At 38.6% G+C, this 27367-nt stretch overlaps 1 protein-coding gene across 1 annotated transcript in view; it reads left to right on the top strand.

Annotated features, from left to right (window-relative positions):
- Positions 1–487: 487 nt before the first annotated feature.
- Positions 488–27367, top strand: part of AXDND1 (axonemal dynein light chain domain containing 1) — a 74062-nt gene continuing 47182 nt past the window's right edge. Inside the window, exons 1-12 of the mRNA XM_040263889.1 lie at positions 488–2058; positions 2393–2583; positions 5409–5581; positions 6426–6529; positions 8971–9091; positions 9736–9821; positions 12147–12203; positions 13657–13759; positions 14988–15109; positions 19120–19260; positions 19947–20051; positions 27027–27147. Coding sequence (XP_040119823.1) covers positions 2505–2583; positions 5409–5581; positions 6426–6529; positions 8971–9091; positions 9736–9821; positions 12147–12203; positions 13657–13759; positions 14988–15109; positions 19120–19260; positions 19947–20051; positions 27027–27147 — 1212 coding nt within the window. The 5' untranslated portion in view covers positions 488–2058; positions 2393–2504. The remainder of the gene's footprint in view (positions 2059–2392; positions 2584–5408; positions 5582–6425; positions 6530–8970; positions 9092–9735; positions 9822–12146; positions 12204–13656; positions 13760–14987; positions 15110–19119; positions 19261–19946; positions 20052–27026; positions 27148–27367) is intronic.

The following is a 27367-nucleotide window of genomic DNA, read 5'->3' as shown; positions in this document are numbered from 1 at the left end:
CTAGTCTGCCAGGCTCCTCTGTCCACGGGATTCTCCATGCAAGAATACTGGAGTGGGGTGCTATTTCTTACTTCAGGGGATCTTCCTGACCCGGGGATTGAACTGGAGTCCCTTGTGTCTTCTGCATTGGCAGGTGGATTCTTTACCACTGGGCCACCTGTGAAGTCCCACATCTATCACTTTCAGTCGTGTCCAACTCTGCGACCCTGTGGACCGCAGCCTGCCAGGCTTCACTGTCCATCACCAATTTCCGGAGCTTGCTCAGACTCCTGTCCATCCATTTGGATGGTGATGCCATCCAACCATCTCATCCTCTGTCGTCCCCTTCTCCTGTCTTTCTCAGCATCAGGGTCTTTTCCAATAAGTCAGTTCTTTGATTCAGGTGGCCAAAGTATTGGAGTTTCAGCTTCAGCATCAGTCCTTCCAGTGAATATTCAGGACTGATTTCCTTTAGAATTGACTAGTTTGATCTCCTTGTAGTCCAAGGGACTCTCAAGAGTTTTCTCCAACACTTTGCCTCTTGCTAAATTCTTTTCTGCACTGAGACATAAAGGACTATGGTACTGCAGCTCTTCAGAACCCCTGAAATAATACCTAACAGCTTCATCTAAATGCAGGGATTCCACCAGCACTACTTAGTATTAAGATTCCATCTTAATACAAAATGATCCTGAATCTGGGCAGTAGAACTCCAAGGCCTTCCAGGGGACAGATCCCACCCCACATCCCCTGCCTCCTGTTTGCAGGAAAGCTTTAGCCTTCTAGGCCTTCTCCACGTTCCAAAGAGCAAATTCAGAGAAGTGAGAACACTTAGAAACAAAACAAGTAAGATAAAATAACAGTTTAAGCAAGTCAAGGACGCTTAGTTCCTACTCAAAGGCTATAGATAAATATTCTGAGCCATATCCTCCAGTTGTTTTACAGATAGTAACCCCATCACCAGTCAGAAGACACTGACTGAATGCTCTTGAAAGCACATAGACCCCAGACCGTTTGGAACAGTAAGGTTGATGTTGACTCCTGAAATAACACCCGGTTAACTCACCACTAATCCGCAATCAAGCTGTCAAAATGTCTACAAGCTGATCAGGTGCCTGTGGCCAGTTTCTCACGTTGCTTCTAAAGCGCCTCACTGAGAGCCATCAGGGAATTCTGGTCTTTTGAGCCTGCTCTACTTGCTTAGCACCTTGTGATAAAGTGTATTTTCCTTTATCATAATCAGATGTCAGTTGGCTTTGCTGTGGGTCGGGTACAGCAGAGCCGATAATGGTGGTGTTGAGAGGGGGTTTTCACCTTCTCTGTTTCAATGTATTTATCACATAACTTCCTGTGATCATGTTTTTAAGCAGTAAGACCTAACGATTTGATCGGGTTGTCTCTGCCTGAGGTGCAATTTCCCCACCGACCTCCAGCTAAAAATTTCTGTACCTAGGAATGCCTTCCGCCCGCAGGGAAAATGGGGGTAGGGGTTGGGGTATGAGGGGCGCGGGCGCAAGTGGCTCTTAAGTATCCAAGGAAGATTCAATGGAAATGCCAAGGACAGAGGCAGCATCCGCAATACTGCCTCAGTTGATAGGATTGATGGGAACTCAGTACTTGTTGATCACCCCATTTCCCCCTGAATTTGGTTGTGGAAAAACAGAGGAAACAAAAAAGTGGAATGAATGGATGGCGAAACACTCGCTCGAGTCGGACTCCGCCTTTGGTCCCAAGGTGGGAGAGTGGGGAGGCCGAGGGGGTGGGGGTGCGACACTGGCTAGCGCCTGCGCCCTGGCGCCCACCTGCTGCGGAAGCCCTGGGATCCAGACACTTTCTGACTCCGTAAGAACGGCTCAATTAAACGTTTTTATTCTTCACGCAACTGAAAGCGTGTTATGATTTAAAACATCCGATCCCCGAGAGACTGTTTCTTAGCCGTCTCCGTCGTCCGCCGGCACCGCCGAAGGCAGCCGCCATTGAGGGTTGCCAAGGCGCGGGGTCCTGGGTTTCCATGACAACACGAAGGCGTCCGGGGAAAGGCGTGGCGACAAGATGTCTGGCGGGAAACACAATTTACGGGTACGGGTTGCAAGTGTCCGTTTCCCATCACTTCTGACGGCAGAAACGAGGTCGAGTTCTGCCCGACCTCGAGTCGGTGAAGCTGCGAGCGCGAGGCCGGCCTGTGGGGAAGCCAGGGGCGCCCTTAGGTGGTTCCGGTGGTCGGAGGGGTGGGCCCAGCGTGTCCTTCCCGGCCTGGGCCCAGGTATTTTAGTTGCATCAGATATCTTGGGAGAGCCCAGAAATCTCCCCAAAGAAAACCCAAGGTAGATGAATTGTAAACTCCAAATTTAGCATGAACACTAAACGGGTATCCCTCCCTCCCTTCCGTTCTATGTCTCTTTTTTCCCTGCAGGTCTGTGTTGCAACTCTGCCAAATCCCAGTACTGCATGCCGGTGATATGGTTGTAGATTAGCTTTCCAGAGGGGTATTTCAACTATTTACAGAGAGTGCTAGGCATTGCTTAATGTCACTCCCGAAAACACCCTCCACGTCAACACCTGAGGGCAAAAACTTGAAAATCTCTGCATCCAAGGAAGAGACAGGTAACGTTCGTCAAGGCATAAGTAATCATGACCATAATCAGAAATCACAACCATTCACTTTTTTCCTTAATCTGAGATTTCAGATACTTTAATTAGTTTTGTTTTACTAATATACTTGTTTAAATAAAATCAAAAGCCTTGCCTTTTATAATAGTTTGCAGTCCTACTCCGCGTAAGGATTGTAATTTTTTTTTTCAAATGCTGATGAGTTTTATGTTGTTCTAAATTCAACCTATTTTAAGTACCAGTGGTGGTTTGAAACAGTACTTTCTGGGTTTTGGGGGATTTTTCTTTGTTAAGGAACTAGTTTGTATCAGTTCAGTTCAGTTCAGTCGCTCAGTCGTGTCCGGCTCTTTGTGACCCCATGAATCGCAGCAGGCCAGGCCTCCCTGTCCATCACCAACTCCCGGAGTTCACTCAGACTCACGTCCATCGAGTCAGTGATGCCATCCAGCCATCTCATCCTGGGTCGTCCCCTTCTCCTCCTGCCCCCAATCCCTCCCAGCATCAAAGTCTTTTCCAATGAGTCAACTCTTCGCATGAGGTGGCCAAAGTACTGGAGTTTCAGCTTTAGCATCATTCCTTCCAAAGAAATCCCAGGACTGATCTCCTTTAGAATGGACTGGTTGGATCTCCTTGCAGTCCAAGGGACTCTCAAGAGTCTTCTCAAGAGTTTGTATCAGGTTTTAGTAATTATTCTGAATGAAGGTACTTACATAAGATTTTCATTCATATATGGATGTGCAGATCTGTTCTAGAATAAGAATCTGCCAGATTCATTTCTCCCCTTGTTATGTTCAAGGCTCCTCCAGCTCACCTACATCTTGTTTTTAGGAGAGACTCTGCTAGAATCCACTTACCTTTTTTTTTTTTCTTATTTCTTCTGATATTCTGACTCCATCCCAAACTCACAAGAGATAAAGATTTGGTAATGTGAACTTCATGTGTTCTGATGGTCATTAAAGCATGATACATCCTTATAAAAATTAAAATAAACCATGCTATGTGAGAAGCATAGATTAGTGGAGAGTTCTTTAAGAGGAGTGACAGCCCAGCCCTCCTTGACTAACTACATAGGAGACTTTTCCTATATTAGGTGTTTACCTTCTCTTTATAAATCATCTGCCCTCATTGAACTCTGCAGAACATTCTTTATACCGAGTGTACCTTACTAATTTGCTCAGATTATTCTACTCCTTTTTTTGTTTGTTTTTGAACAAGCTCTGGGAGTTGGTGATGGACAGGGAAGCCTGGCGTGCTGCAGTTCATGGGCTTGCAAAGAGTTGGACACTACTGGGGAACTGCACTGAACTGATTATACTCTTTTCATTTCTAACAATCACAGTTCTCTGTTAAATCCAACTCAAATCCATTCCACTCTGTAAATGTTCCAATTGAATTTTCACCTTTGAACTTAGATAGAAAAAATCACTAAGTAATTTGACAGTTTTGAAGAGATTTCTTTTGTGATTTTCACATCAAAGGGTAAATAGACATCCCCATCATCTTTATGCTATCCCAGTTAACTGATCAAGTTAAGTGAGTTGTTTTCAGTTTTGAATTTGGAGTAATGGAGGTTTATCATTGTACATGAGTTTTTGAACTCATGTCTGATGTGAGTGTAACAGAGCAGAATGAGCGCAGCCCTTAGCAGCCAGCCATTACTGTGCCTCATTACTCCACACCCTGTTACTAGGCAACAGGTCTTGCTCAGCCGTTGCTTGGTGCCTTAGTGCGCCCTGCTTGCAAGCAACCAACTGTTAATGAAGGATTGTCAGTTGTCCTTCTCAGCCATTGGTCAGCACCACAGTGGCCCACTGATAACTGTCAATGAGGGATCAGTGGGGAAGTGATTCAATCAAGGATCAGTGGTGTGGTCATCAGGTGGAGAGTGAGGTAAGAGACAGATACAGGTCTTCTGCTGGAGGCCCTCTAGCTTACCCAGGTTTGGGCCAGGGGGTGAGCTGGAGGGCCCAGGGAACAGCCTGTGGGGCTCCAGAGCCCTCACTAAGGCCCTCCACTAGCCTTGGTCCAGGCCTTGAGGCAGCAGTGAGATTCTCCCTTCCCTGTCTCTGCGACCTAAGAGCAATGGCTGTCTGCCTGGGTGCCAATCTGTGAGACGTGGTCTCCCCCATTTGGGCGGCCTGAGGAGAATGAGGGCCAGTTGGGTTGGATGCCTGGCTCCCTCAGGGATGACAGCTGGGCAGCGTGTGGGAGCCTGGCCCTGAAGGAGCTGCTCTACCCCCTCTTAGCCGGGACCTCGACATTGGAGGGTGAAGGTTATACCCTGTAACCTTGCTCTTCCTTGTCAGGTCAGAGAATACCACTCATCTGGTAGAGATTCACAGGAACATCACTACCTGCCCATGGCTGGACCTCAAGAACAAAGAATCTGACCCTGAGAAGTCTGCAACAACTAACCACGCCCATCCCTCCCCTTTTGCTTTTAAAGGGACTTGCTGAAAGCTTTCCGTAACTTTGGGGTTCTTAGGGTATGAGCCACCCATCTCCTCATGTGAATCTGTAATAAACCTTTCTCTGTTCCAAACATTAACGTTTAATATTGATGGGCTTCGCTGTGCATAGGACACACGGATTTGTGATTTCGGTAACATGAGTAGGGCAAACAGTATGAGTTATTTTTTTTTTTCTTGACTAGATGATACAGTGTTTTAAATATTGTTGCTATTCTTGACAACCAGAGGCAATGGTTCTCTCTGTCAGCAACATATATATAGGATTGATGAGACAGCCTGGAAATCTCTAACTAACTAACAACAACAACAAAAACTACAGTAAGCTTTTCTTTCCCATTATTTTCTTAGGACTTCCTGAACTAAAGGAGAAAAAAATTTTGGTGGATCGGTCAAAACCCCTTCCTACTTCCCTTCAAAATGAGTTCATCCCTGAGGAAGTTCTGCTTTCTCTGACCACTGTGGCCAATGCTGGTCCTTGTCCTGAAAACTTACTGCCTCCTAAGAAAATTAAAACTCCAAAGGTGTGTATGTGTGTGTGTGTGTGTGTGTGTGTATGTATGTGTGTGTGTGTATGTGTGTGTATAAAGTACTTGGGAACATTTATCTTGACATCCAGTTCATTAAGTATTTATTTAATATGTTTTATATTCCAGATTGTCTTAAGGATATTTTAAAATTAATTTCCTAGATTGAAAGCTAAAATATTTTGCATGAGTACTTTCAAGGAAATACTTGAGTATATCCATTAACCTGTTTCTGTGTGATTTACCTAAATGATCATTACTAGTCTTAGTCTTGATGTTTTTCTTTTTTTAAAAAAAAGTTATTTGTTTATTTATTTGGCTGGCTCGCTCTTGGTTGCTGCCCGTGGGCTTTCTCTAGTTGCAGGGAGCGGGGCCTACTCTCTCCTTGCAGCACGCAGGCTTCTCATTGCAGTAGCCCCTGGTCATAGCCAAGCGCATGCTCTAGGGTGCCCAGGCTTCACTGGTTGCTGCATGTGGGCTTGTTAGTTGTGGTTCCTGGACTCTCGAGCACTGGACTCAGTAGTTGTGGGGCCCGGATTTGGGTGCTCCGGGGCTTGTGGGATCTTCCCCAGCCTGGGAAGTCCTTGTGCCCTGCGTTGCAAGTCAGGTTCTTAACCACTGTACCACCAGGGAAGCCCGGAGTCTTGATATTTTTCTTTCACTATTAAGTTGTTCTAGTTTCAATAATAATTCTTCTTGTTATCGAGTAAGAATTATACTTTTTCTAAACCGTATCCAAATGCCTTTAATGTACTCAAAAAAAAAAAAAATGATTAAGAATAGATTTCATTTGCCTAGAGCGCCCTCTGCTGTGTACTCATGGTTGTTTTCTTTCCCCCAGGGTACTCTTCCTCGCTCTGTTGACCATGTCTGGCATAACCCTGTCCGAAGAAATAAGTTCAAATACCTGATTGACCATCCAGTTTCCCTAACGGGAGCTGGAAGGTAAAGAGGGAAGATAGTGGGGTAGAGGCGATGAACAGAGTCATGATCTCATTTTGTATGATTTCCTTGGGAGGAGCAGAACTGGAAAAATCACAGTATCATAGTTTTAAAGCTTAAAGTATCTTTAATGAACCAGCATACAATCTGAAGAGGGCATGGGTCTGCCGTTTGTGTATGATTATTATCAGTAGGATGGCAATGGAAGCTGGCTCTTCTGACGTTTCACTCATTTAAATTTGCCTTGGTGTGCCTTTGTGTACTTGTCCCCTTACTCTTCTGTTCCTTATTGTACCCTAGCAGGAGGGACAGTATCAGGCAGAATGTCTTTAGGGCCTCTTTTATTTGCACTTCTGAGAAGAGCTAGGTAACATAGTTTTATGACATGCAAAAACTTGAAAAATAAGTGCTTAGCCCCTGGTTTTCCTCAGAGCAAACCCTTAACCTTTACACCTGTGTGTGCTCAGTCGCTCAGTCATGTCTGACTCTTCGCAACCCCATGAACTGTAGTGCACCAGGCTCCTCTGTCCGTGGAGTTTGCCAGGCAAGAGTCCTGGAGTGGGTTGCCATTTCCTACTCCAGGGGATCGTCCAGATCCAGGGATCACACCCAGGTCTCTTGTGCCTCCTGCATTGGCAGGCAAATTCTCTACCACTGCACCACCATCAAGGAAGTGATCAAATCAGCAAGTTATATTTGTTGTTTTTATATCATTCCTAAAAATATCCAAAGTGTCAATATTTTCTCTGTGAAGATTGTGGTCTCCTAATTTTCTCTGTGTCATTCATTTATCAATTTACTCCCTCTAAAAAAAAAAAAAAGAAAAAACTTAACTCCTGCCATGCTCCTTACTGAAATACCACTTAATAGTGAGTTTACAGTTACTAATACTTGGGTAGATTATTTGGTTTTTCTGAGTTCAGTTTCTTATTTGTAAAAAGGGAATAACTGACTCCATTTTGTGTACCTCCCAGGGATATAGAAAGCACGAATGAGATAATGAACGCAAGAGCACTTGTAAAACTGTACACTGCTCTTACTGCTGTGTAAATATAAGGTGTTATTCCTCAGTTATGTCTCAGTGCTAGAAAAAGTGGCAGAAATTTAGGCTATGGACTTCTGTGTTCTGGGGCTCTGGTGTCATAAGTATCGGTACTTTATTTTATGCCAGTGGACCATGACTTTAATTATTACCATTTAATAATTAGTAGTTATGAGATATTTGAAGTACTTTGAAAAATTATTAGCTCTGAGTGCAGCAATAATGTGACGTTAAAATGTTAATGTCAAATGACATCTAAGTAGGAATGTTTAAAATGTGAGATCTGTAGTAGGTAAGACAGGACAGTGGCCTCTCTGAAATATCCTCACTGGAGTCCTCGGACACTGTGGATACATAACCTTACGTGGCAAAGGTTACCCTGATTTGGCATTGGCAAGAGAAAAGAAGAGGGCGACGATAAAATCAATAAGTGTTAGTGACAGATATTGAGGACAAAGGATGGGACAGAATCAATTATGGATGCTGAGATTTTTGATGAGTAGAGTGGTGGTGCTAACTGACAGAATTAGTGATTACAGAAGGATGACAAGTTAGAATGCAGGAGAATTATTTAGTAACTCGAAGTTACTAAAAGTATCTAGAAGTAACAAGTATGATAAGGTGAGATTTGATAGCATAGCCAAAGGAGACCCTGTAGGGAAAGCGCAGAGGAATGAGGATAGGATGTTGTGGAACATTTCCATTTGGTAGGCAGGAGGTCACAGAGATGTCCAAGAAGGAGTGGGTGGGACGAGGGAACCGAGGGAGTCCAGTCATACAGAGGGCAGGGGAGAGGAGAGTGTTTTTAGAAAGTGAGGTGATCAACCCTGGAAAATACCCCAGAAGGAGTGGAAGGTGAGAACTGGTCACTGAACTGTAGAAAGTCATCCTCAGCTTTCTGGAGCATGAGTTCAGCAGAGAGATGGGAATGAAATCAGAATTGCAGGGAAATTGTAAGAAGTCTAATGTTGAGCAGAAAGTGCGAGGTAGGTAACTTGACGCCAGTGCACAGTCAGGGGAAGATTTTTAGAAGCAGAAACGACCTGAGTGATAGACCGGAGGGAATGTTCCAAGAGAAGAGGAAATACACAGAGATTATAACTGACAGAATGAGATCCCCAAGGATGTGGGCAAAGATGAAATGAAGGACTGAAGTGGAGGAAGTAATCCTGGGGAATAGAATACATCTTAACCCGAGGTTGAAGGAAAGGAGAAAGAAGTTTGAGGTGGAGAAGAGGAAGGATGTAGGGGAAAACTCTAATGCCTCAGCCTTCTAAGTAAAGGATGAGGTAAGAAGACCAGTTTTGTGTCCCTTTTTACCCACTAGAAGGATGCGTGTGGGCATTACCCACTTTTATCCAGTAGCCAAACAAAAAACTTATTTTGTATTTTTTAATCTTAGGGATATTTCTTTTCTGTATGATGTTAAATATGTTAAAGGAGAGACGAGGGAGAGTGCGGTTTGTCCCCCACGAACGCACCATGCGCTGCAGTCACGTGATGGAGTCATTGTACCTCATAAGGTAAGTCAAGTATTTGACAAATAACTTCCTCTCCCTCTACCTAAAAAAAAAAAAAATCCTCAAAACATAAAGCCATGTGAAACTCTAACGGCCTGCATTGTTTAGGTTTTCTAATTTTTTCATGGCACTTTTCTAATTTTTTCTAGAAAAGGGAATTTACTGGGAGAAGATCAAATGTATCTTAAGCAGTTTTCCGAACTACAACTATTTAATCTTGAAAATACAGGAGAGGAGCCTAGTTTTTTTTTTTTTTTTAAGAAACCCACAGTTTAAAGTTGTAGAGTACTTAAAAGTAACACAACATCGTAAATCAGCTAGATTTCAATTTAAGAAAAGGCAGGAAAAAAAAGTTGTAGAATTCTTATTTTTGGCAGGTTGCTAAGGTAAATTTGAAATAACTCTTCAATTTTCAAGTCAATAGATTTCTTTGTTATCTAATACTAAAACCAAGATTGTTCTTTAATTCACGGTTAATTTTTTAACCTGTTTTCTGCTAAAAGTTTATTATTCCTTGCCATGACCCATATTACTAAGTGTTGTTATTTCTCTAACCAAAATCTCTTAATAAATAGTATCCTTTGGGGATAGCAATTAGGATTTATATGACTCATCTAATGTTTTTATTCTTGTTCTTTCTTTTTAAGCCAAAGAAACTAATAGATACATTGATTCCTGAAGAATTTCATATTGTGTCAAATACAGGAGTTTCAGGTTTAGAGTGTTTTGATGAGTGAGTACTGGGGTATATACTGAATATCTGACAAGTTGAGCTGTTTCCTGCTTCCCAGACATAGAGGAACCTGAGCAATTCACTCATGTTCCTAGGCAGTTGTTTGGTTGCTGAGTTGTGTCTTACTCTTTTGTGACCCCATGGACTGTAGCCCGCCAGGCTCTTCTGTCCATGGGATTTCCCAGGCAAGAATACTGGAGTGGGTTGCCATTTCCTTCTCCAAGGGATCTTCTGAACCCAGGGATCAAACCTGTGTCTCCAGCATTTGGCTGGCAGATTCTCTACCACTGAACCACCAGGGGAGCCTTTTCCTAGTCAATATCTACAATGAAATGAGTAAACGTTCAGCGTAACATGCTAATAAAATTTAAGGAAGGTATCAAAAACTAATGAAAAATGTCTTACTTAAAAGAGTTTGAAACAACAAGAATTTACTGTATGGTACAGGGAACTGTTCGATTATAAAATATTCAATATCCTGTAATATCTTTAATATCTTGTAATAACCTATAATGGAAAATATTCTGAAAAAATATATGTATAACTGAGTGACTTTGCTGTGCACCTAAAAGTAACATAATATTATAAATCAGTTATATTTCAATTTTTAAAATTTTGAGATTTTCGTGATTAAATTGTTCTCTGTCTTTTACCTATTGTTTAATTTTGAATGAAAAAAATTAGATCTTTGTTCTGAATGCTTGCTTCCTCTTTATAAATGGTTTTGAGCAATGACAAAGGAAAGTATCCCTCTAAGTTGAAACCTCATAATGCATGCATGCTCTGGGGCTTAACTCCAGACTTCAAACTAGTCATTTCTAGTTTTCTTTGATTCCTGCTTTATGAGGTTGAAAATGGTTTTATTTTCCAAAACAACACTTGAATGTTTCATAATTTGAAATTTGAAAAACTAAAACTGTGGACTAGTTTTTATAGTAAAATATCCAGAAGCTGTCATTCATTTCACCTTATCCAGTACATGTTATGTGGCATTTCCTTATAATGGTGGGTTTCAGAACAGTATTTTGCCAAAGGGAACTAAATGTAACTCATTTTGGGGGGTGACTTTTAATTTTTATATAATTTTAAAGTTATAAAAATGTTACAAAAATAAGACAAGGAACTCCCATGTACTCTCTCCTGACTCACTGAGTAATTACGTTTTACCTCATTTGCTTTAATACACACACATACACACACACACACTCTTAAACTATTCAAGAGTAAGTTGGAGGCCTTCATAACCTTTTGCCACCAAATACTTCAGTGTGTGTTTCCTTACAACATGCTAGTTATAGATCCTGTTGACGACTTTTTTAGCTCCATCATTCTCGTATGTATTAGTTGCTGTTTTACAGTATAGACTCATAGATTTCTCCCTTTTTTTGGTGAGTCATATTTCTTTGCTATCATTGATGTTCAGGTTTTTCCTGATTTTGCTAATGCCAGCTCCTTTGAGCTAGCTCTTGTGTTCTTTAGGCACGTGCCCATTTTCTCTTATTCTCAGGCTCAGTGAGATTTTCAGGTTCATCTTGGATTTCCCAACTCCAGCTCTGAAATGAGCTGAGTCACTTCTTTGAGAAGTACTGTTTTCCTTTACATGGAGAAGAGTTCTCAGAAACCAAGATCTGGGTGCTAGGTGTACTCATTGCTCCCAGGGTATCATTGTTTGTAGTCCCGCTCACACACTCACATTTGAAACTATTCTGAGCCTTTACAGTCCCTGAATATTTTTCACGAATCTAAATTCTGAAAATGGACCTTATTAACCAACTCTGTTCCAGTAGAGGGCAGAAACAAAGTAAATTTTTTTCAACTGGAGGAAGAAAAAAGATACATAAACAGTAATGAATTTGAAGAATTGCCACGTGGTTCGCATTGTGATACCCATTTAGGTATAGGCACGTACTTCCAGGCGACAAATATGTATGTTGGGCATCAGGAAAACTGGGTTTGGTTTCATCTCTAGTTCTTATTAATTTTGTAACCTGTTTAGTCACTTAACTTTGTTGACTTTGGTGTTCTTAGAACATTCTTCCGCTTTTGATAGGTCATTTTTTTTAATGAATCAAAGAAATTTTTGTATTGTGATATATTGGAAAATGTGATTGATGCTCTTTTACTTAAATGTTTTAAATCTAAGTATATGTGTCTGTAGATGTCTAAGGCCATTTAGGTATGATCTTGTGTGTAAAACAATGGAACTTTCTGGTTGTCTCCAAGCTTCTCAATTCTGTGAGATCTTAAGTTTTTCATGTTTTCTTATGTGATAAATAGGCCAAACAGTTTTCTTACAATAGCATTTACCTGTCTTATTTATTGCAGCAAATACACTACTCTCCTCACAGATAGTGAAAATAGGCTATTGCTCTTCCCATCCATGTAAGTACAGTTTATTTTGAGAATGTTTCTAAGAAAGAATAACTATATTTTTTTTCCTTTTTATTGATAGTTTATTACACAAAAATAATAAAATTATCATAGAAACCCAAGACAATGATTGCCTACATTTCTGTCATTTAATCAGTGCTTTCTTTGTCCAACTGTATATTGATTCTTTACATATTTATAATAACATCAAAGTGCTAGAAAACACTTTTTTTTAAAATTACCATTTTAAATGTTTTTTTTTGTTCTTGTTTTTAAATTTTATTGTGGGAAAAATATTTAATATGAGATCTACCCTCTTAATAAAATTGTAAAAAAAAAATAAAATTGTAAGGGTGAAATACAGTGTTGTTAATTATAGGCACAGTGTTATACAGCAAAACTCTAGAACCTTGCATTATTGAAATATTATGCCCTTGATTAGCAACTTCTCATTTCCTCCTCCCCACAGCCCTTGCAGACTGCTATTAAACTCTCTGATTCTATGAGTTTGACCATTTTAGGTACCTCATGTAAATGGAATCAAGCAGTGCTTGTTCTGTGACTGCCTTGTCTCACTTAGCATGATATCCTCTTGGTACATTCATGTTGTTACATAGTGAAGTATTTTCTTTTTTTTTTAAGGCTGAATAATATTCCTGTGTGTGTATACTTCTTCATTCATTCATCAATGGACATTTAGGGTGTTTCCACATCTTGGCTATTGTGAATAGAGCTTCAATGGCTATTGTGAATAGAGCTTTAGTGAACATGGAGTGCTAATCTCTCTCTGAGATCCTTTTTTTGGGGGGTAGGGGGCCATGCTATGCAGCAATCAGGATCCGAGTTCCTTGACTGGGAATCAAACCTGTGCCCCGTGCAGTGGAACTGTGGATTCACTGGACCACCAGGAAGTCCCTCTCTTTGAGATCTTGGTTTCAAGTCTTTTAAGTGGGATTACTGAATATATATAAAATACCTTTATATTCTACATTTAACTATTAGTATTTCTCCATTTTGCTATAGGCTTTTTTTTTTTCTTATCTATCCTTTGTCCATTTTCTTTTTGATTGTGAAGTATCTGATAGTAACACCTTGTTAGCCAATATTAACAACTTGTAGCCAATATTAACAGCATGATGTTTATCACTCCACATTTTTCTGTGTTATAGTCTTACACAGTAGGTATATAAAATTTTTTTTGAGGGAGGAGAACAGAACATTATTTTCTTTTATGAAAAAGAGGATCATACTATTTGTATTTTTTTGGTTTTTGTTTTGTTTTTGTATTTTGTTTTACTGTATTATTGGTATCCCACAAGATTAGTACGTACAGGTATAATGCTTTAAAATGCCATTAATATTCCATAGTATGTACATTTTCTTTATACATATTATGTTCCTTTTGCCTTTTGATCATGACGTTTTATAACATTAATTATATACATCTGCCGTCTTAATCTTTTAGGAAACCTAATAAGAGAGTAGAAGTGATCCAACTGAATGATGTGATGGACACTATGCTGGAGAGGGCCGGTGTGGAAAATCAGGAATATACAGGGCCAACCAAGGTAACTGCAAACATCAGTGAACACTAGTGGTTCAGAGCATTTGCTCTGGAAGTAAAATGCCTGGACTGGAATCCTGACCCTGCCATTTATTAGCTGGTGACCTTGGGCAGGTCATTTAATGTATTTGTGCCTTGATTTCCTCCTCATCTGTAACTTACAGATAATACTATTTACCTCATAAGGTTATTGTGGAGATTAAATGACATAATGAATGTAAAGTGCCTGGGACAATGCTTGACGTGTGGTAAACGCTATAATTTTTTATTATTGTTATTGTATTTAACCGAATATAAGGCACCACTGATTATAAAACCCTTATTTCATGTAGTACTAAAAAACACTGCCAATTAAACCATGGTTTCTTACCACTTGTACTTTTTATTTTGCACCTAATGAAAGAGCTTTTTCAGTCTTACATAGATACAGATTTTTTTCCTTTATGGGGCTATTTCTCTTTTGTTTTGTAAAGTTTTATTTTTATAGAATTTGAAATTTATAGACAAGTTCAGTATAAGGCACTCCTATGTAATCTTTACCCAGATTCGTTAATTGTTTACATTGTGCCCTGTTGGCTTTATCATTCTCTTTCTCTTTCTGTATACATCCTCCATGTGTATGGGTTTTTTCCTGAACCATTTTAGAGTAAGCTGGCAACTTCATGCATCTTTATCACCAAACATTTTAGGGTATGTTTCCTATGAATAAGGACATTCTCTTATATATCTATAATATAGTTATCAAAATCAGGAAATTTAATGTTGATATGATAATATTATCTAATACAGTTCATATTCAAGTTTCAAATTTTATTAACTGTACCTATAATGGCGTTTATAGCTATTTCCCCCTCTATTTCAGAATCCCAGGTCACATAGTACTTTTAGTTGTCATGTTCCTGAAACTGGTCTTTGGTTTTCTTAACTTTGATATCTACAGAATATTCCTCAATTTTGGTTTGTCTGATGTGTAATTATTCAATTCAGGCTTTGTATTTTTGGCAGGTATAACATAGTAGTAATATTGTGACTTTCTCAGTGCATCGGATAAAGAGGTAGACACTTTACTAATGGATCATTTTTATATATATTTATAAAGAAAAATGTAAGTGAGCAAATTAATCTAGGTATTTCAAAAAGTTACACTAAAACTTCAGAGTGCTTACCCCCTAAGATGTCTTTTACTGGCAAGACTATAATAAATACTGATTGTCTTACTTATCTTTTGCCAGATGCACAAACTGCTTCATATACTGAAGAAGGAACAGACCATTTATAACACAGTATTTCATGAACTGATTCGACAAGTCAGTGTGGACTGTGCAGATAGAGGAGAACTACTGTCCAAAATCAGGTTCGAGCTGTTACTGAAGTATCCCAGTTTCCTCCTGAATTTTGTATTGGAATTATATTTATATCTGTTTTTCAGAAAATCACAAAAATATATGTCTCTATTCTGTTGATAATAAGGGACCCAAGTGTATTTCTATTCTATTTTATATAGTAAAAGTATATTATCTGAGAACTTCCTTAAGTTGATTTCTGTTGGGATGTTTGACACCCTCTTCTTTTATGATGGGGAGTGAAATGCTATGTGAATAAGTAGAAAAAGTAGAAAAAAAAAAGATTCTGAAGACAGACCAGTCTGGTTTTAAATCATCATCTAGGTGTATGACCTTGGTAAAAATCTATACCTTAGTCTTCTGATCCGTAAATGAAGATAATAGCTATGTGAAAATTTTCATTTGTCTTTTTGTTCACTTGAAAATGATATTTACTGAGTTTCTACTATGGGTCAGGCGTTAAGATGCTTCATAGAATTGTGGTGAGGTTTAAATGAGAGCACAGAAGTAAGTAGCTGCTCAGTACAAATGATAATGATAGATTATGATTATAAATACTATTAGTACTATAGTTCTTCTCCTTATGACTATGGTACTTTCCAAAAGCTGAAAGGAATAGTAGAATACTGGGTTCTGATTACATATCTGCAGCTTACTTGCCCTGGAACCATAGGTAAATGATTAGATCTCTCTGATTATCTGTATCGCCCGAATGGGAATTAACAGTATACATGTGTCCTATTTGTCCGCTGTCTGATTTGTGGAAACAGAGTGTGCCTGTCTGACACTACTCATTAACTAGAAGCAAAGCCACTACCAGGAGACTGATCAAGATTAGAACACTAGGGAGTAAGTTGTTGGAACACCACCAAGAGCTGCAGAATGCCAAATCAGAACACGGATACGGACAAATGAAGGCTGAGTTGTCACTCTAAGAACAAAGTCAGGAAGGCCAGATGAGGAATCAATTGGAGAGGAACTAGATGACGGTATCCAAAGTTTCTTTAGTGAGAAATTGATGTGAGTGGAACTCTTCCAGCTGATTTTAGGAGTTAGCTTTTACAGGCCAAAATAGGGTGGGGCCCTGTTCCAGGAAGTCTAGACAGAAAGAGACAGGGAAATCAAAGCCAGAATTCTTTAACGAAAATTGAGTCAGATGCTAGGGAGACAAAAATACTAACTTCAGAATGCTAGCAATAGGATCAGAATAGGGCTTGAAATGGGCTTCTCTGGTGTCTCAGAGGGTAAAGAATCCTGCAGTGTGTGAAACTTGCTTTCAATCCCTGGGTTGGGACAATCCTCTGGAGAAGGGAATAGCAACCCGCTCCAGTATTCTTGCCGGGAGAATCCCCATGGACAGAGGAGCCTGGTGGGCAACAGTCCATGGGGTTGCAAAGAGTTGGACCCGCTGAGCAACCAAACACAGCACGCAGGGCTTCAAAGCTAAGAATTTAGAATAGGGTAGAGTTGGAGTTAAGGATACAAAGTAGGTAGGGATAAACCATGAGGTTTCAGGATGATTGCTGGGAACATTCATGATGTATTTGTGGAATAGTGAAACACTTTGTCGGTTCAGCATAATTTAATGTCCACTATTTTGCTGTGGTAGGAGTTTTTTTTGAAGAACTAGGGCTAACCTTCAATGAGGAAGACATCTGTTGTCCTCAGGCTGGTATCTTACAGAGTCCTCCCTGTTTCACAAGATTTTGGGAGGATCCAATAGATATCCCCAGCAAATGGTAACACCTCACATGCCCCAGAAATACTCTATATCAGCCCCTAGCTGTTTGCTTGTCTGTCTGTTTATCACTAGTTTTCTGCTTTATGTCTTTCTGATCAGCTTGTGTGTATGTCTTTTCATGCAACTGTCTCAGGCTTGTTGCTGTAGAAGGAAGGTTTCATATGAAACAGAGGTTCATAATAGCTGTTTTTTATAAGGGGAGAATAACTGACACAGATTGGTTATAAGCTGAGTAAGACTCACAGAAATAGGGCTACCACAGTAATTATTTTTGGTTGACATTATGTTTATCTTTGTATGCAGGCACCTGACTTTTTTTCCGGTTGTTATTTTTTCCAGTATTTTATGGGAATTTTCAAATATACACATAAAAATGGAAAGAATTTTACTGTGAGCATACATACATCTAGATTCTGCCATTAATATACTTTTCTTGCTTTATCGCTTATCTGTCTATCTAGCCATCCTGGTATTTATCCACCAATTTTGTGTACTTAAAAGTAAAAGGCGGACATCAGTGTATTTCCCTTAGATACTTCAGCATGTATGTCATGAATCAGTTCATTAGTTACTTGCCATTTTGTTTCTTCTGAGTCTCATTCATGATGGTGTAATTGCGAGTGTTTTCCAATCTTTGCTTGTGTGACTAATAATTTGGTTAATCTTAACCATGAAATCCTTAGGGTATAAATGATGGATGCTTCCTGAAGAGATGATTTGCATTTTTTCTCTTCTGGAATCCTGGCTTCCTCCTATACCCAGGTTGCCTGCTTTGAAGAAAGCCCAAGGCTTGGTCTCTGGGACCCAACGTTAGCACTTTTACTGGGCCACCTCTAATCTTGCGTTTTCCTGGTGAATAATTTTTACTGGTTGCCACTTCCCACCCCATTGTTAGCTTACTGTATTTAGTTTGTTGCTCTTGTGTTGTTGTTTTTGTTTTTTTCCATTTCTAGAGGCTTGAGTTTCTTTCTGCGAGTGAAGTAATACTTCAGAAAGTATGCTTTATCATGGATATAATTGTGTGTGTGTTTTGTAAATAATTAATTTATTTTAATTGGAGGATAACTACTGCACAATATTGTGATGGCCTCTGCCGTACATCAGCGTGAATCATCCGTAGGCACACGTGTAACCCCTCCCTCCGGAACCCTCCTCCCCCTCCCTCCTCACCCCATCCCCCCAGGTTGGCTTTGGGTTCTTTGTGTCATGCATCAAACTTTCACTGGCTGTCTATTTTACACATGGAAATGTGTATGTTTCAGTGCTATTCTCTCAAATTATCCCATCCTCTCCTCCTCCAACTGTGTCCAAAAGTCTGTTCTTTATGTCTGCGTGTCCTTTTCTGCCCTGCACATAGGATTGTTGGTGCTGCCTTTCAGATCCCATATGTATACGTTAATATATGATATTTGTCTTTCCCTTTCTAACTTACTCCACTCTGTACGATAGGCTCTAGGTTCATCCTGTAGTTGTGTTTTAATGGAAAAGCCCTTCAGAGTGTGTTGTTCCTATATCGCCATAAGGGAAAATCCTAAAGAAAGCATTTTAAAAATTGATGCTTCCCAATGAACTCCCTGTCACTTTAAGTGTGTAAGCAAGGGCTGGATAATTCTTTTTGTCAGTGGGTGAGAGATTCAACTAAATGATTATTCCAACTCAAAGATATTATAATCCTGGGGTCTCTGTTTTTAGAATATAATACCTAGATCACTTTTAAAATAAATGAAGACTTCTCAGTTATGGTATTCATAGTTTATCATCTAGAATCATTTCCAAATATTTTGTTTGATGTTGTTCAGAAGCAAGAGAAATTACTTACTGTACTTAGGGACTTACAGTTGGTGTCCTTTAACATTTTGGTCAATTTGAGAAAGTGGGTTTATTCATGAATTTAATTTATAAAAGTCCCACTCTATTCAAGATACTGTCAGATGTTGTAAATGAATAAATATGTAAGATATAGTTTTTATCATCATAGAGTTTGTAAATTAGAAGAAGAAATAAAAGAAGTCATTATTTTGTTCTACATCTCAGACATTATGTTCCAGATAACTATGACTCTGGTTAAAATTCTCCATAGTTCATTCACTTGGCATTCAGAATTCATTCATGAGATGGCACAAATTCACAGCCTAGGTCTTTCTCTAGCTTGTTCTTCGCGCATAGCTTTTATGAGTGTCTGTTCACTATTTCTTTCCTTAAAATTACTTTTCTCTCTCACATACTTTCTGGCTCCTGTTCCTTTCTGCCTGATGTCTTGTCTTCCTTTTTCTCATGCAGAGAGCGGTATGTACAAATGCTTGACCAAATTGCCCGGGAGATGATCGACTTCTACAAAGACATGGTAACTCAGCGAGTGATGGACCAGCGCATTTTAGAAGAACTGTACAATTTTAAGAATGTGATTGAGGAACTGACCAGGTGAAAACTGCTTATCAAAGCTTTGTCTCTAAAGATAGTAAAAGATACTCAGGGAAAGTAGAATGATTAAAGGACTCTCTGACTCTCATTTCATCTTTTGCAAGAGAACAGAAAGGCCTAGATAGAGATGCAGAGACATGGGTTACATAGGTTAACACAAAACTAGGGCTCTGTGTATATTTGATAGGGAAAAGACTCTTGTTCTTCCTTCCTAAATAGAGGTGCTTATCTTAATCTGGTTTACAGAGCAGTGCCATGATTATGGATGTTAAGGTTCAAATCCCAAAGAGAATAAGCAGTTGTGTAATAGCTATCACATTTTGTGATTGGCTAACCTTGTGGCAAGATGTTAGTGGCAGGAATGAAGACAATAGAATAGACATGCCAGAGGGTAGGATAGAGCCGCCTTAAGGCCTTGGCTGCCAGCCTCTGCCCTCACTCCATTCTAGAGAGCTCTCCACATCTTCTTTCTGCCTCTTCTAGCCAGTCTGACTCCATTGCTAAACCTGGTTAGAGTTCACCTGAATGAATACTAGATTTCTTGCCTTGGTTTATAGGGCAGAAAAACTGGGAAGAGATATATGCATGATAACTGAAAAGATTCCTGAGTATAAATCTGATTTCCTAGGCAGAAACTTTTTCAAAATGTTCAGCTATGGCTATAAAATTGGCTTGCTCTATTTCAGGGAACTGTGTCTGGTTCGGACACATGATATAAAATTAACAAAGGAAGCAGAGAAGGCTCACAGAGATTTGGCACAAGCTCTTTTAGACGCTGAAAAGAATGCCAGGTGAGTTACCAAATGTTAGCCATTATGTCATATTTGCTTCACACCTTCTTTCAAGAAGTAAAATTTTTTAAAAGAATTTGAAATTTTTTAAAATTACAGCAGTTCCTGAAGGAGTTAATATACATAAAGCTCATTGTATATATTAACTCTTCCACACACTGTTGTAATACACATCTTGTGTCTCCTTGTATGAAAGTTTTCCAGGGGTGTACAACCTAGAAGGGGAATTACTGAGTCATGGCATATTCTACCCTTGTCTTGCTAGATGTTACCAAATACTCCCCAAAGTAGTTATACCAGTGTATCCTCTAATCAGTGTATGAGATTTCCCTTTTGCCCATATCTTTTATAGTCTTATAAATATGAAAATGTATCTGGTTTTTGTTTGCATTTTCCAAGTTAGTAGTTAGTAATGTGAGTCTAATTCTCTTTTAGATGTTAGTGACTCTGCTGAGGTCCTAATGTTATTATTCTATTTCAGGGACTTAGCCAACTTTTTCTGTAAAGGGCCAGATGGTGAGATATGGTTTCTAATACAAGTCTGCCTTTGTCAATGTGTGCCATTGTAGTGCAAAAGCAGCATCAGTGTTCCGATGAAATTTTATTTACTGACACTGAAATCTGAATTTATAACATTTCCATTTACTATAGAATATTATTCTCCTATTGTTTTTTAACCACTAAAAACTATTAAAAAGTAAATCAAATACATAAAATATTTTAAAGTAAAGTTCTTAACTCATGGGGTATACTAAAACAAGCGATGGGCCAGGTTTGACCCACAGGCTGTAGTTTTCTAACTTCTATTTCATTTTCTGTTGGAGTTCTGATTACTAGGAAGCTCTTGGGTATGTGTCAAAAGATATATCTCATTGCATTTTAATTTCATGTTTACTTGATTTAAGATATTATTATATTATCATAGAAATAGTACATGTGCCTTTTAAGAAAATTAATAAATACAATCAAAAATAAATTTAAAAAAATCACAATTTCACTCCCTATAGATTACTACTGTAAATACCTTAGTGTATATTCTTATGGGTATTTTTCCTATGTGCATACGTGCATTGTTTAAACCAAAGTTGTATTGTACATACTGTTAGCCTGTTTTTTCAGTCAATAATCCATAGCTGTTTCAGCAAATTTTTACCTCATATATTACCCAATTTTTTTTTTTAACTTTATTTATTCGGCTGCACTATGTGGCATGTGGGATCTTAGTTCCCTGAGCAGGGATTGAACCTGGGACTCCTGCATTTATAGCATGAAGTCTTAACCCCTGGACCACCAGAAAAGTCCCCACCCAATTCCTATTTGAATGTTCTTAATTATTCCCCAAATGAATTTTACATTGGGTTATCCAAACCAGTGCCCAATCTAGTACCACACATTGTATCTTATTCTACGTGCCTTTTAATCCAGCATTATCTTTTGCTTTTTTTTTAACATGTTAAAGAGTGACCGTATTTTCTAGATGTCAAGAAAAACACAAATTTATACAAAATATAAATTCAAAAATAACTTTCTGACTTGTATTCTGTTTTGTCACTTGCTAGAATGAGGGGTACCTTGATTATTTTTTGTCCACTGAATGTACTACTGTTTTCTGTAGCTGAGTCATCCTTGTTATCTTGGTAAATAACTACCTTATACTCTGTCTTTTATCCTCCGATCTCTGATATTACCTCTCCATCCTCTTTCTGAGCTGATGACCTTGCTTTCTAAAATACAGAAGCAAACTGAAGAGAGAGCTCAGTTCTCTCATCTCCCCACCCCGCTACATCTGTGCTCATACATTCGCTCTTTCCTTCTCTCACTGTGGATAAACTGTCTCCTTTCTAAGGTCAGTCTCTCCATTTGTGTCCTATTACATCCACTCTTAAGTACTCTTGATATTTTCAGCACATATTCCCTCTTTCTTCTGTATCATTAATATTTCCCTATACTTGATCAGTCACACCAGTATACAAATATGCTGTAATTGCGCTTATCTTAAAAACAATAATAACAAAAGAAAACCCCCCTTCCCCAGACCCAAAAACCATACATACAACCTTCCAAGTCTCTGAGGACGACACATCCCCTTCTAGCTGTGGCTCCATTTCTCTGTTCCCCTTACAACAGACTTCCTCAAAAGGTGTCATACTCCTTTTCTCTACTCTCTCTCCTCCCGTTATCGCTTGAACCCACTCCAGTCAGGCTTTCAACCGCACCATTCCACCAGATTGCACTTGTCAGAGTCACCATTGACTTCCATATTATTATATCCAAAGGCCCATTCTCAGTTCTCATTTAGCTTGACTTACCAGCAGCATTTGTCATAACTGACCAGTTGCTTTTACTTAAAACAATGTCTTTTAGTATATTATGCTGTCCTAGTTTTCCTACTACTTTACTCTCGGCTCCTTATTGAGATCCCTTACAGGTTCCTTTCATCTCGCCAATTTCTATTTATTCATTTGAAGTATAGTTGATTTACAGTGTTGTGTTAGTTTCTGGTGCAGAGCAAAGTGATTCAGTTTTGTGTGTGTGTGTGTGTGTGTGTGTGTGTATCAGTTCAGTTCAGTTCAGTTGCTCAGCCATGTCCAGCTCTTTGCGACCTCATGAACTGCAGCATGCCAGGCCTCCCTGTCCATCACCAACTCCCAGAGCCTACCCAAACTCATGTCCATTGAGTCAGTGATGCCATCCAACAATCTCATCCTCTGTCATCCCTTTCTCCTCCTGCCCTCAATCTTTCCCAGCATCAGGGTCTTTTCAAATGAGTCAGTTCTTAGCATCAGGTGGCCAAGTATTGGAGTTTCAGCTTCAACATCAGTCCTTCTGATGAACACCCAGGACTGATCTCCTTTCAGATGGACTGGTTGCATCTCCTTGCAGTCCAAGGGACTCTCAAGAGTCTTCTCCAACACCACAGTTCAAAAGCATCAATTCTTCGGCGTTCAGCTTTCTTTATAGTCCAACTCTCACATCCATACATGACTTGGAAAAACCATAGCCCTGACTAGACGGACCTTTGTTGGCAAAGCAATGTCTCTGCTTTTTAATATGCTGTCTAGGTTGGTCATAACTTTCCCTCCAAGGAGTAAGCGTCTTTTAATTTCATGGCTGCAGTCACCATCTGCAGTGATTTTGGAGCCCCCAGAAATAAAGTTTGACACTGTTTCCCCATCTGTTTGCCATGAAGTGATGGGACCAGATGCCATGATCTTAGTTTTCTGAATGTTGAGCTTTAAACCAACTTTTTCACTCTCCTTTCACTTTCATCAAGAGGCTCTTTAGTTCTTCACTTTCTGCTATAAGAGTGGTGTCATCTGCATATCTGAGGTTATTGATATTTCTCCCAGCAATCTTGATTCCAGCTTGTGCTTCTTCCAGCCCAGCATTTCTCATGATGTACTCTGCGTATAAGTTAAATAAGCAGGGTGACAATATACAGCCTTGACGTACTCCTTTTCCTATTTGGAACCAGTCTGTTGTTCCATGTCCAGTTCTAACTGTTGCTTCCTGACCTGCATACAGGTTTCTCAAGAGGCAGGTCAGGTGGTCTGGTATTCCCATCTCTCTGAGAATTTTCCACAGTTGATTGTGATCCACACAGTCAAAGGCTTTGGCATAGTCAGTAAAGCAGAAATAGATGTTTTTTGGGGAACTCTCTTGCTTTTTCAATGATGTAGCGGATGTTAGCAATTTGATCCCTGGTTCCTCTGCCTTTTCTAAAGCCAGCTTGAACATCTGGAAGTTAACGGTTCATGTATTGCTGAAGCCTGGCTTGGAGAATTTTGAGCATTACTTTACTAGCATGTGAGATAAGTGCAATTGTGTGGTAGTTTGAGCATTCTTTGCCATTTTCTTTCTTTGGGATTGGAATGGAAACTGACCTTTTCCAGTCTTGTGGCCACTGCTGAGTTTTCCGAATTTGCTGACATATTGAGTGCAGCACTTTGACAACATCATCTTTTAGGATTTGAAATAGCTCAACTGGGATTCTATTGCCTCCACTAGTTTTGTGTATATATATATGTATATATAGATATAAGCTGGAGATAGAATATATATGTATATATATATACTTTTTCATATTCCTTTCCATTATGGTTTATTATAGGATATTGAACATAGTTCCCTGTATAATATAGTAGGATCCTGTTTATCTGTTTTATATATAGGAGTTTTTATCTGCTAATCCCAAAGTCCCAATTTGTCCTTCTCCATTCCCTTTTCCCTTTGGTTAACCATAAGTTTGTTTTCTCTGCCTGCATCTCACCAGTTTCTAAGTGTTGGCGTGCTCATTCTTGGATCTTTCTTCTTTCTATACTCATTTCCTAGGTGAATCTATTCAGTTTCGTGGCCTCAAATGCCATCATCTATATACTCTCAATTCACAAATTTCTATCTCCAGCTTCAACCACGTCCATGAATTTGTATCTCTAGCTTCAGTCTTCTCTTTGAATCCCAGACATGTATTCAACAGCCTTAACGTTTTTGCTTAGATGCTTAACATTTCCAAACTGAATTCCTGTTCTTCCCCTCAAATCTGCTCTTCCCACATGCTCTTCCCCTTTCAGTTAATGGCAACTCCCTCCTTCTAGTTTCTCCAGCAAGAAGTCCTGGCATTAGCCTTGATCCCTTTTTTCTCTCAAATCTCACGTCTCCATTAGCAAATTCTGTCAACTCTCCTTTCGTTATATATACAGAATCGTCACCACTTTAACTACTACCATCTTCATCTCCTGCCTGGGGTATTACAATAAACTTCTAAATGGCCTTTTTACTTCTGCCCTTACACTTTGTGAGTCTGTTCTCCACACACCAGCCAGTGTGATCTCTTAACACTTGACTCAAATGATGTCATTTCTCTGTTCAAAATTTTTAAAAAAATCACGGGACTCGTCCTACCAGAATTCCTCTGACTTCTGCTTTATTCTAAGTCTGCTTGTCTTTGTGCTGTTCTTTAAACACACTAGGGGGGCCTGCTTCAGGTCCTGGAGTCCTTCTCCCCGAGGCAGCTGGATGGTTTCCTCCCTCCTTCTTTTGGACCTTTGCTCAAATATCTTATCAATACGGTCTTTCCTGACCCCTCTATTTAAAATTGTAATATACTTCATATTCTTAATCCCCTTTATCTGACTTATTTTTATCCACAGCACTATCACTACTTAATATAGTATGTTTTACTTTAATTTATTCATTAGCTCTTCTAAATAAACTTTATAAGGGCAAAGTTTATTTTTATTTTTTGTTTAGTTTTGAATATTACTTGGGATATAGCAGGCACTGAACAGATATTTGTTGAATGAATTAAAAAAATAAACTAGACCTTCTTTTGTGCTAATGTCCATTATAAGAACAAAACATCTTCTAAAATCAAAGAGAAGGGGAAGAAAAGAGAAGAAAAAGGTCTCACTTTCTTTAAACATTGGTGGTTCTGAGGTAGGATGGTTCCTGTTTTGCATGTGATTAGAAATTACAGGTAATATTTTTATAATGATTATTTTGTTGAAAATTTGGAAAATACAGACACACATAAATAAGAAAATAAAGAACATTCACAATTCTTTTAGAGTTAACTACTATTACTATTTCAGTATGTTTTTCTTTTTTCTATATATATTTTAAAAAATCATATAAACTGAATATAGTCCATTATCATTTGGGTTTTCTTGTTTTATGTTTTACACAAAAATTTTTCCTATGTAGTACACTCTTAAGAACATGATCTTTAATTAGCAACAGAGTATTTTCATCAGAGAGCTACATTATGTATTTTATTTGGCCAGTCCCTTGTTTGTGGACATTAAGGTTATTTCTGCATTTTTTCTTTGGCTGTTATAAACAAGGGTCATTAATTTTAGTGCATAGCTAGTGCATTAATTTTAGTGTGTAGCTGTTAAGGTTATAGCTTGTTGAATTTTTACATGTATATTCATCTGCATGACATCTATGGTGATTAATTTTTTTGCAGTTTGAACAAGTCGAAGTCTCCAAATAGAAGGAGGCTTTAGGAACTGATGTAGGTGGTTAATGGCTTTCAATGAAATCAGAAGAATTTTATGTCACTAGCTTTTTATTGTTTCAGAAAAGTTAATGTCCTTGTTGTTGTTTAGTCGCTAAGTCATGGCAACTCTTTTGAGGCCCCATGAACTGTAACCCGCCAGGCTTCTCTGTCCATGGAATTTTCCAGGCAAGAATACTAGAGTGGGTTGCCGTCTTCTTCTCCAGGGGATCTTCCCCATCTAGGGATAGAATCTGCGTCTCCTACATTGGCAGGCAGATTCTTCACCACCTAGCCACCAGGGAAGCCCTAATAGTCTTTAGGAGGAAGTGTTTCAAAAGGTTTGTGAAAGGCTGCCAATCACTTTATAACTTCTGCGTTTGTATTTAATCTTGGAAGGGCTTTTAATTCAGTTAGAAGGAAAAGATATATTTTGGTAAACATGAAGAAAAAAGATTTAAGATAAAGGTACTTAATTAATTAAACTTAAGCTTTTGATTGGTAGAGAATTTCTTTAAATCTTATGCTAATTATATATAATTTTAAAATATAGCTCACAATTATTGGGCTTTGTGCCTTTGTATCTTCTTAGTAAAGAATTCTAAATTCAATGAGAAAAAAAGCTAAAAACAGTTATATTACTACTACATGTATTTAGAATTTTTTATTAAATGTCTTGTTATACCACTAGAATACCATGGTGTGAAAATTCTAGAGAATAAAGAAGAATATGATGAAAAGTGTTTAGAGCAGGGAACAATATATTAAACTTTTTCCTTAAGACCTCTGTAAGATTTATACATGAAATGTGAATATTTTTTCTTCTATTTTCCTATATATTAATGTTACTAATATATCCAGCAGTTATGCCATAATTACCTTATGATGAGTTTTAAAGGAACAGATTGCCTGCTTTAGAACAAAGTTATTTTTTTGAGATATGTATTTATGTATCTGTTTTTTAATTTTTCTTTTAGAATTGTAGAAGAATATCATGACTTATATACATTACAAAGAGAAAGGATGGAGAATGATATTAAACAGTTAATGGCGGAAAGAGATATCTGGAGCTCAGCTACATATGAATTATCTGTAAAGGTTGTTTCATCTGAAATCAACTTCTTTTTTGGCTAGATAAAGTTTCATTTTATAATTTTTAATAATCTAGACAAAAATTTTGTTTTATTTTAAAATTTTTGTTGAAGTATGCTTGATTTACAATGTTGTATTTAATTCCTGCTGCACGGCAAAGTGACTCAGTTATACATATATAGACATTCTTTTTTCATCTTCTTGACCATTATGGTTTATCACAGGA

This window comes from Oryx dammah, unplaced genomic scaffold (genome assembly GCF_014754425.2).
Source record: "Oryx dammah isolate SB20612 unplaced genomic scaffold, SCBI_Odam_1.1 HiC_scaffold_21, whole genome shotgun sequence".
NCBI classification, from domain to species: Eukaryota; Metazoa; Chordata; class Mammalia; order Artiodactyla; family Bovidae; genus Oryx; species Oryx dammah.
This window is presented reverse-complemented; position numbering and strand designations above follow the sequence as displayed.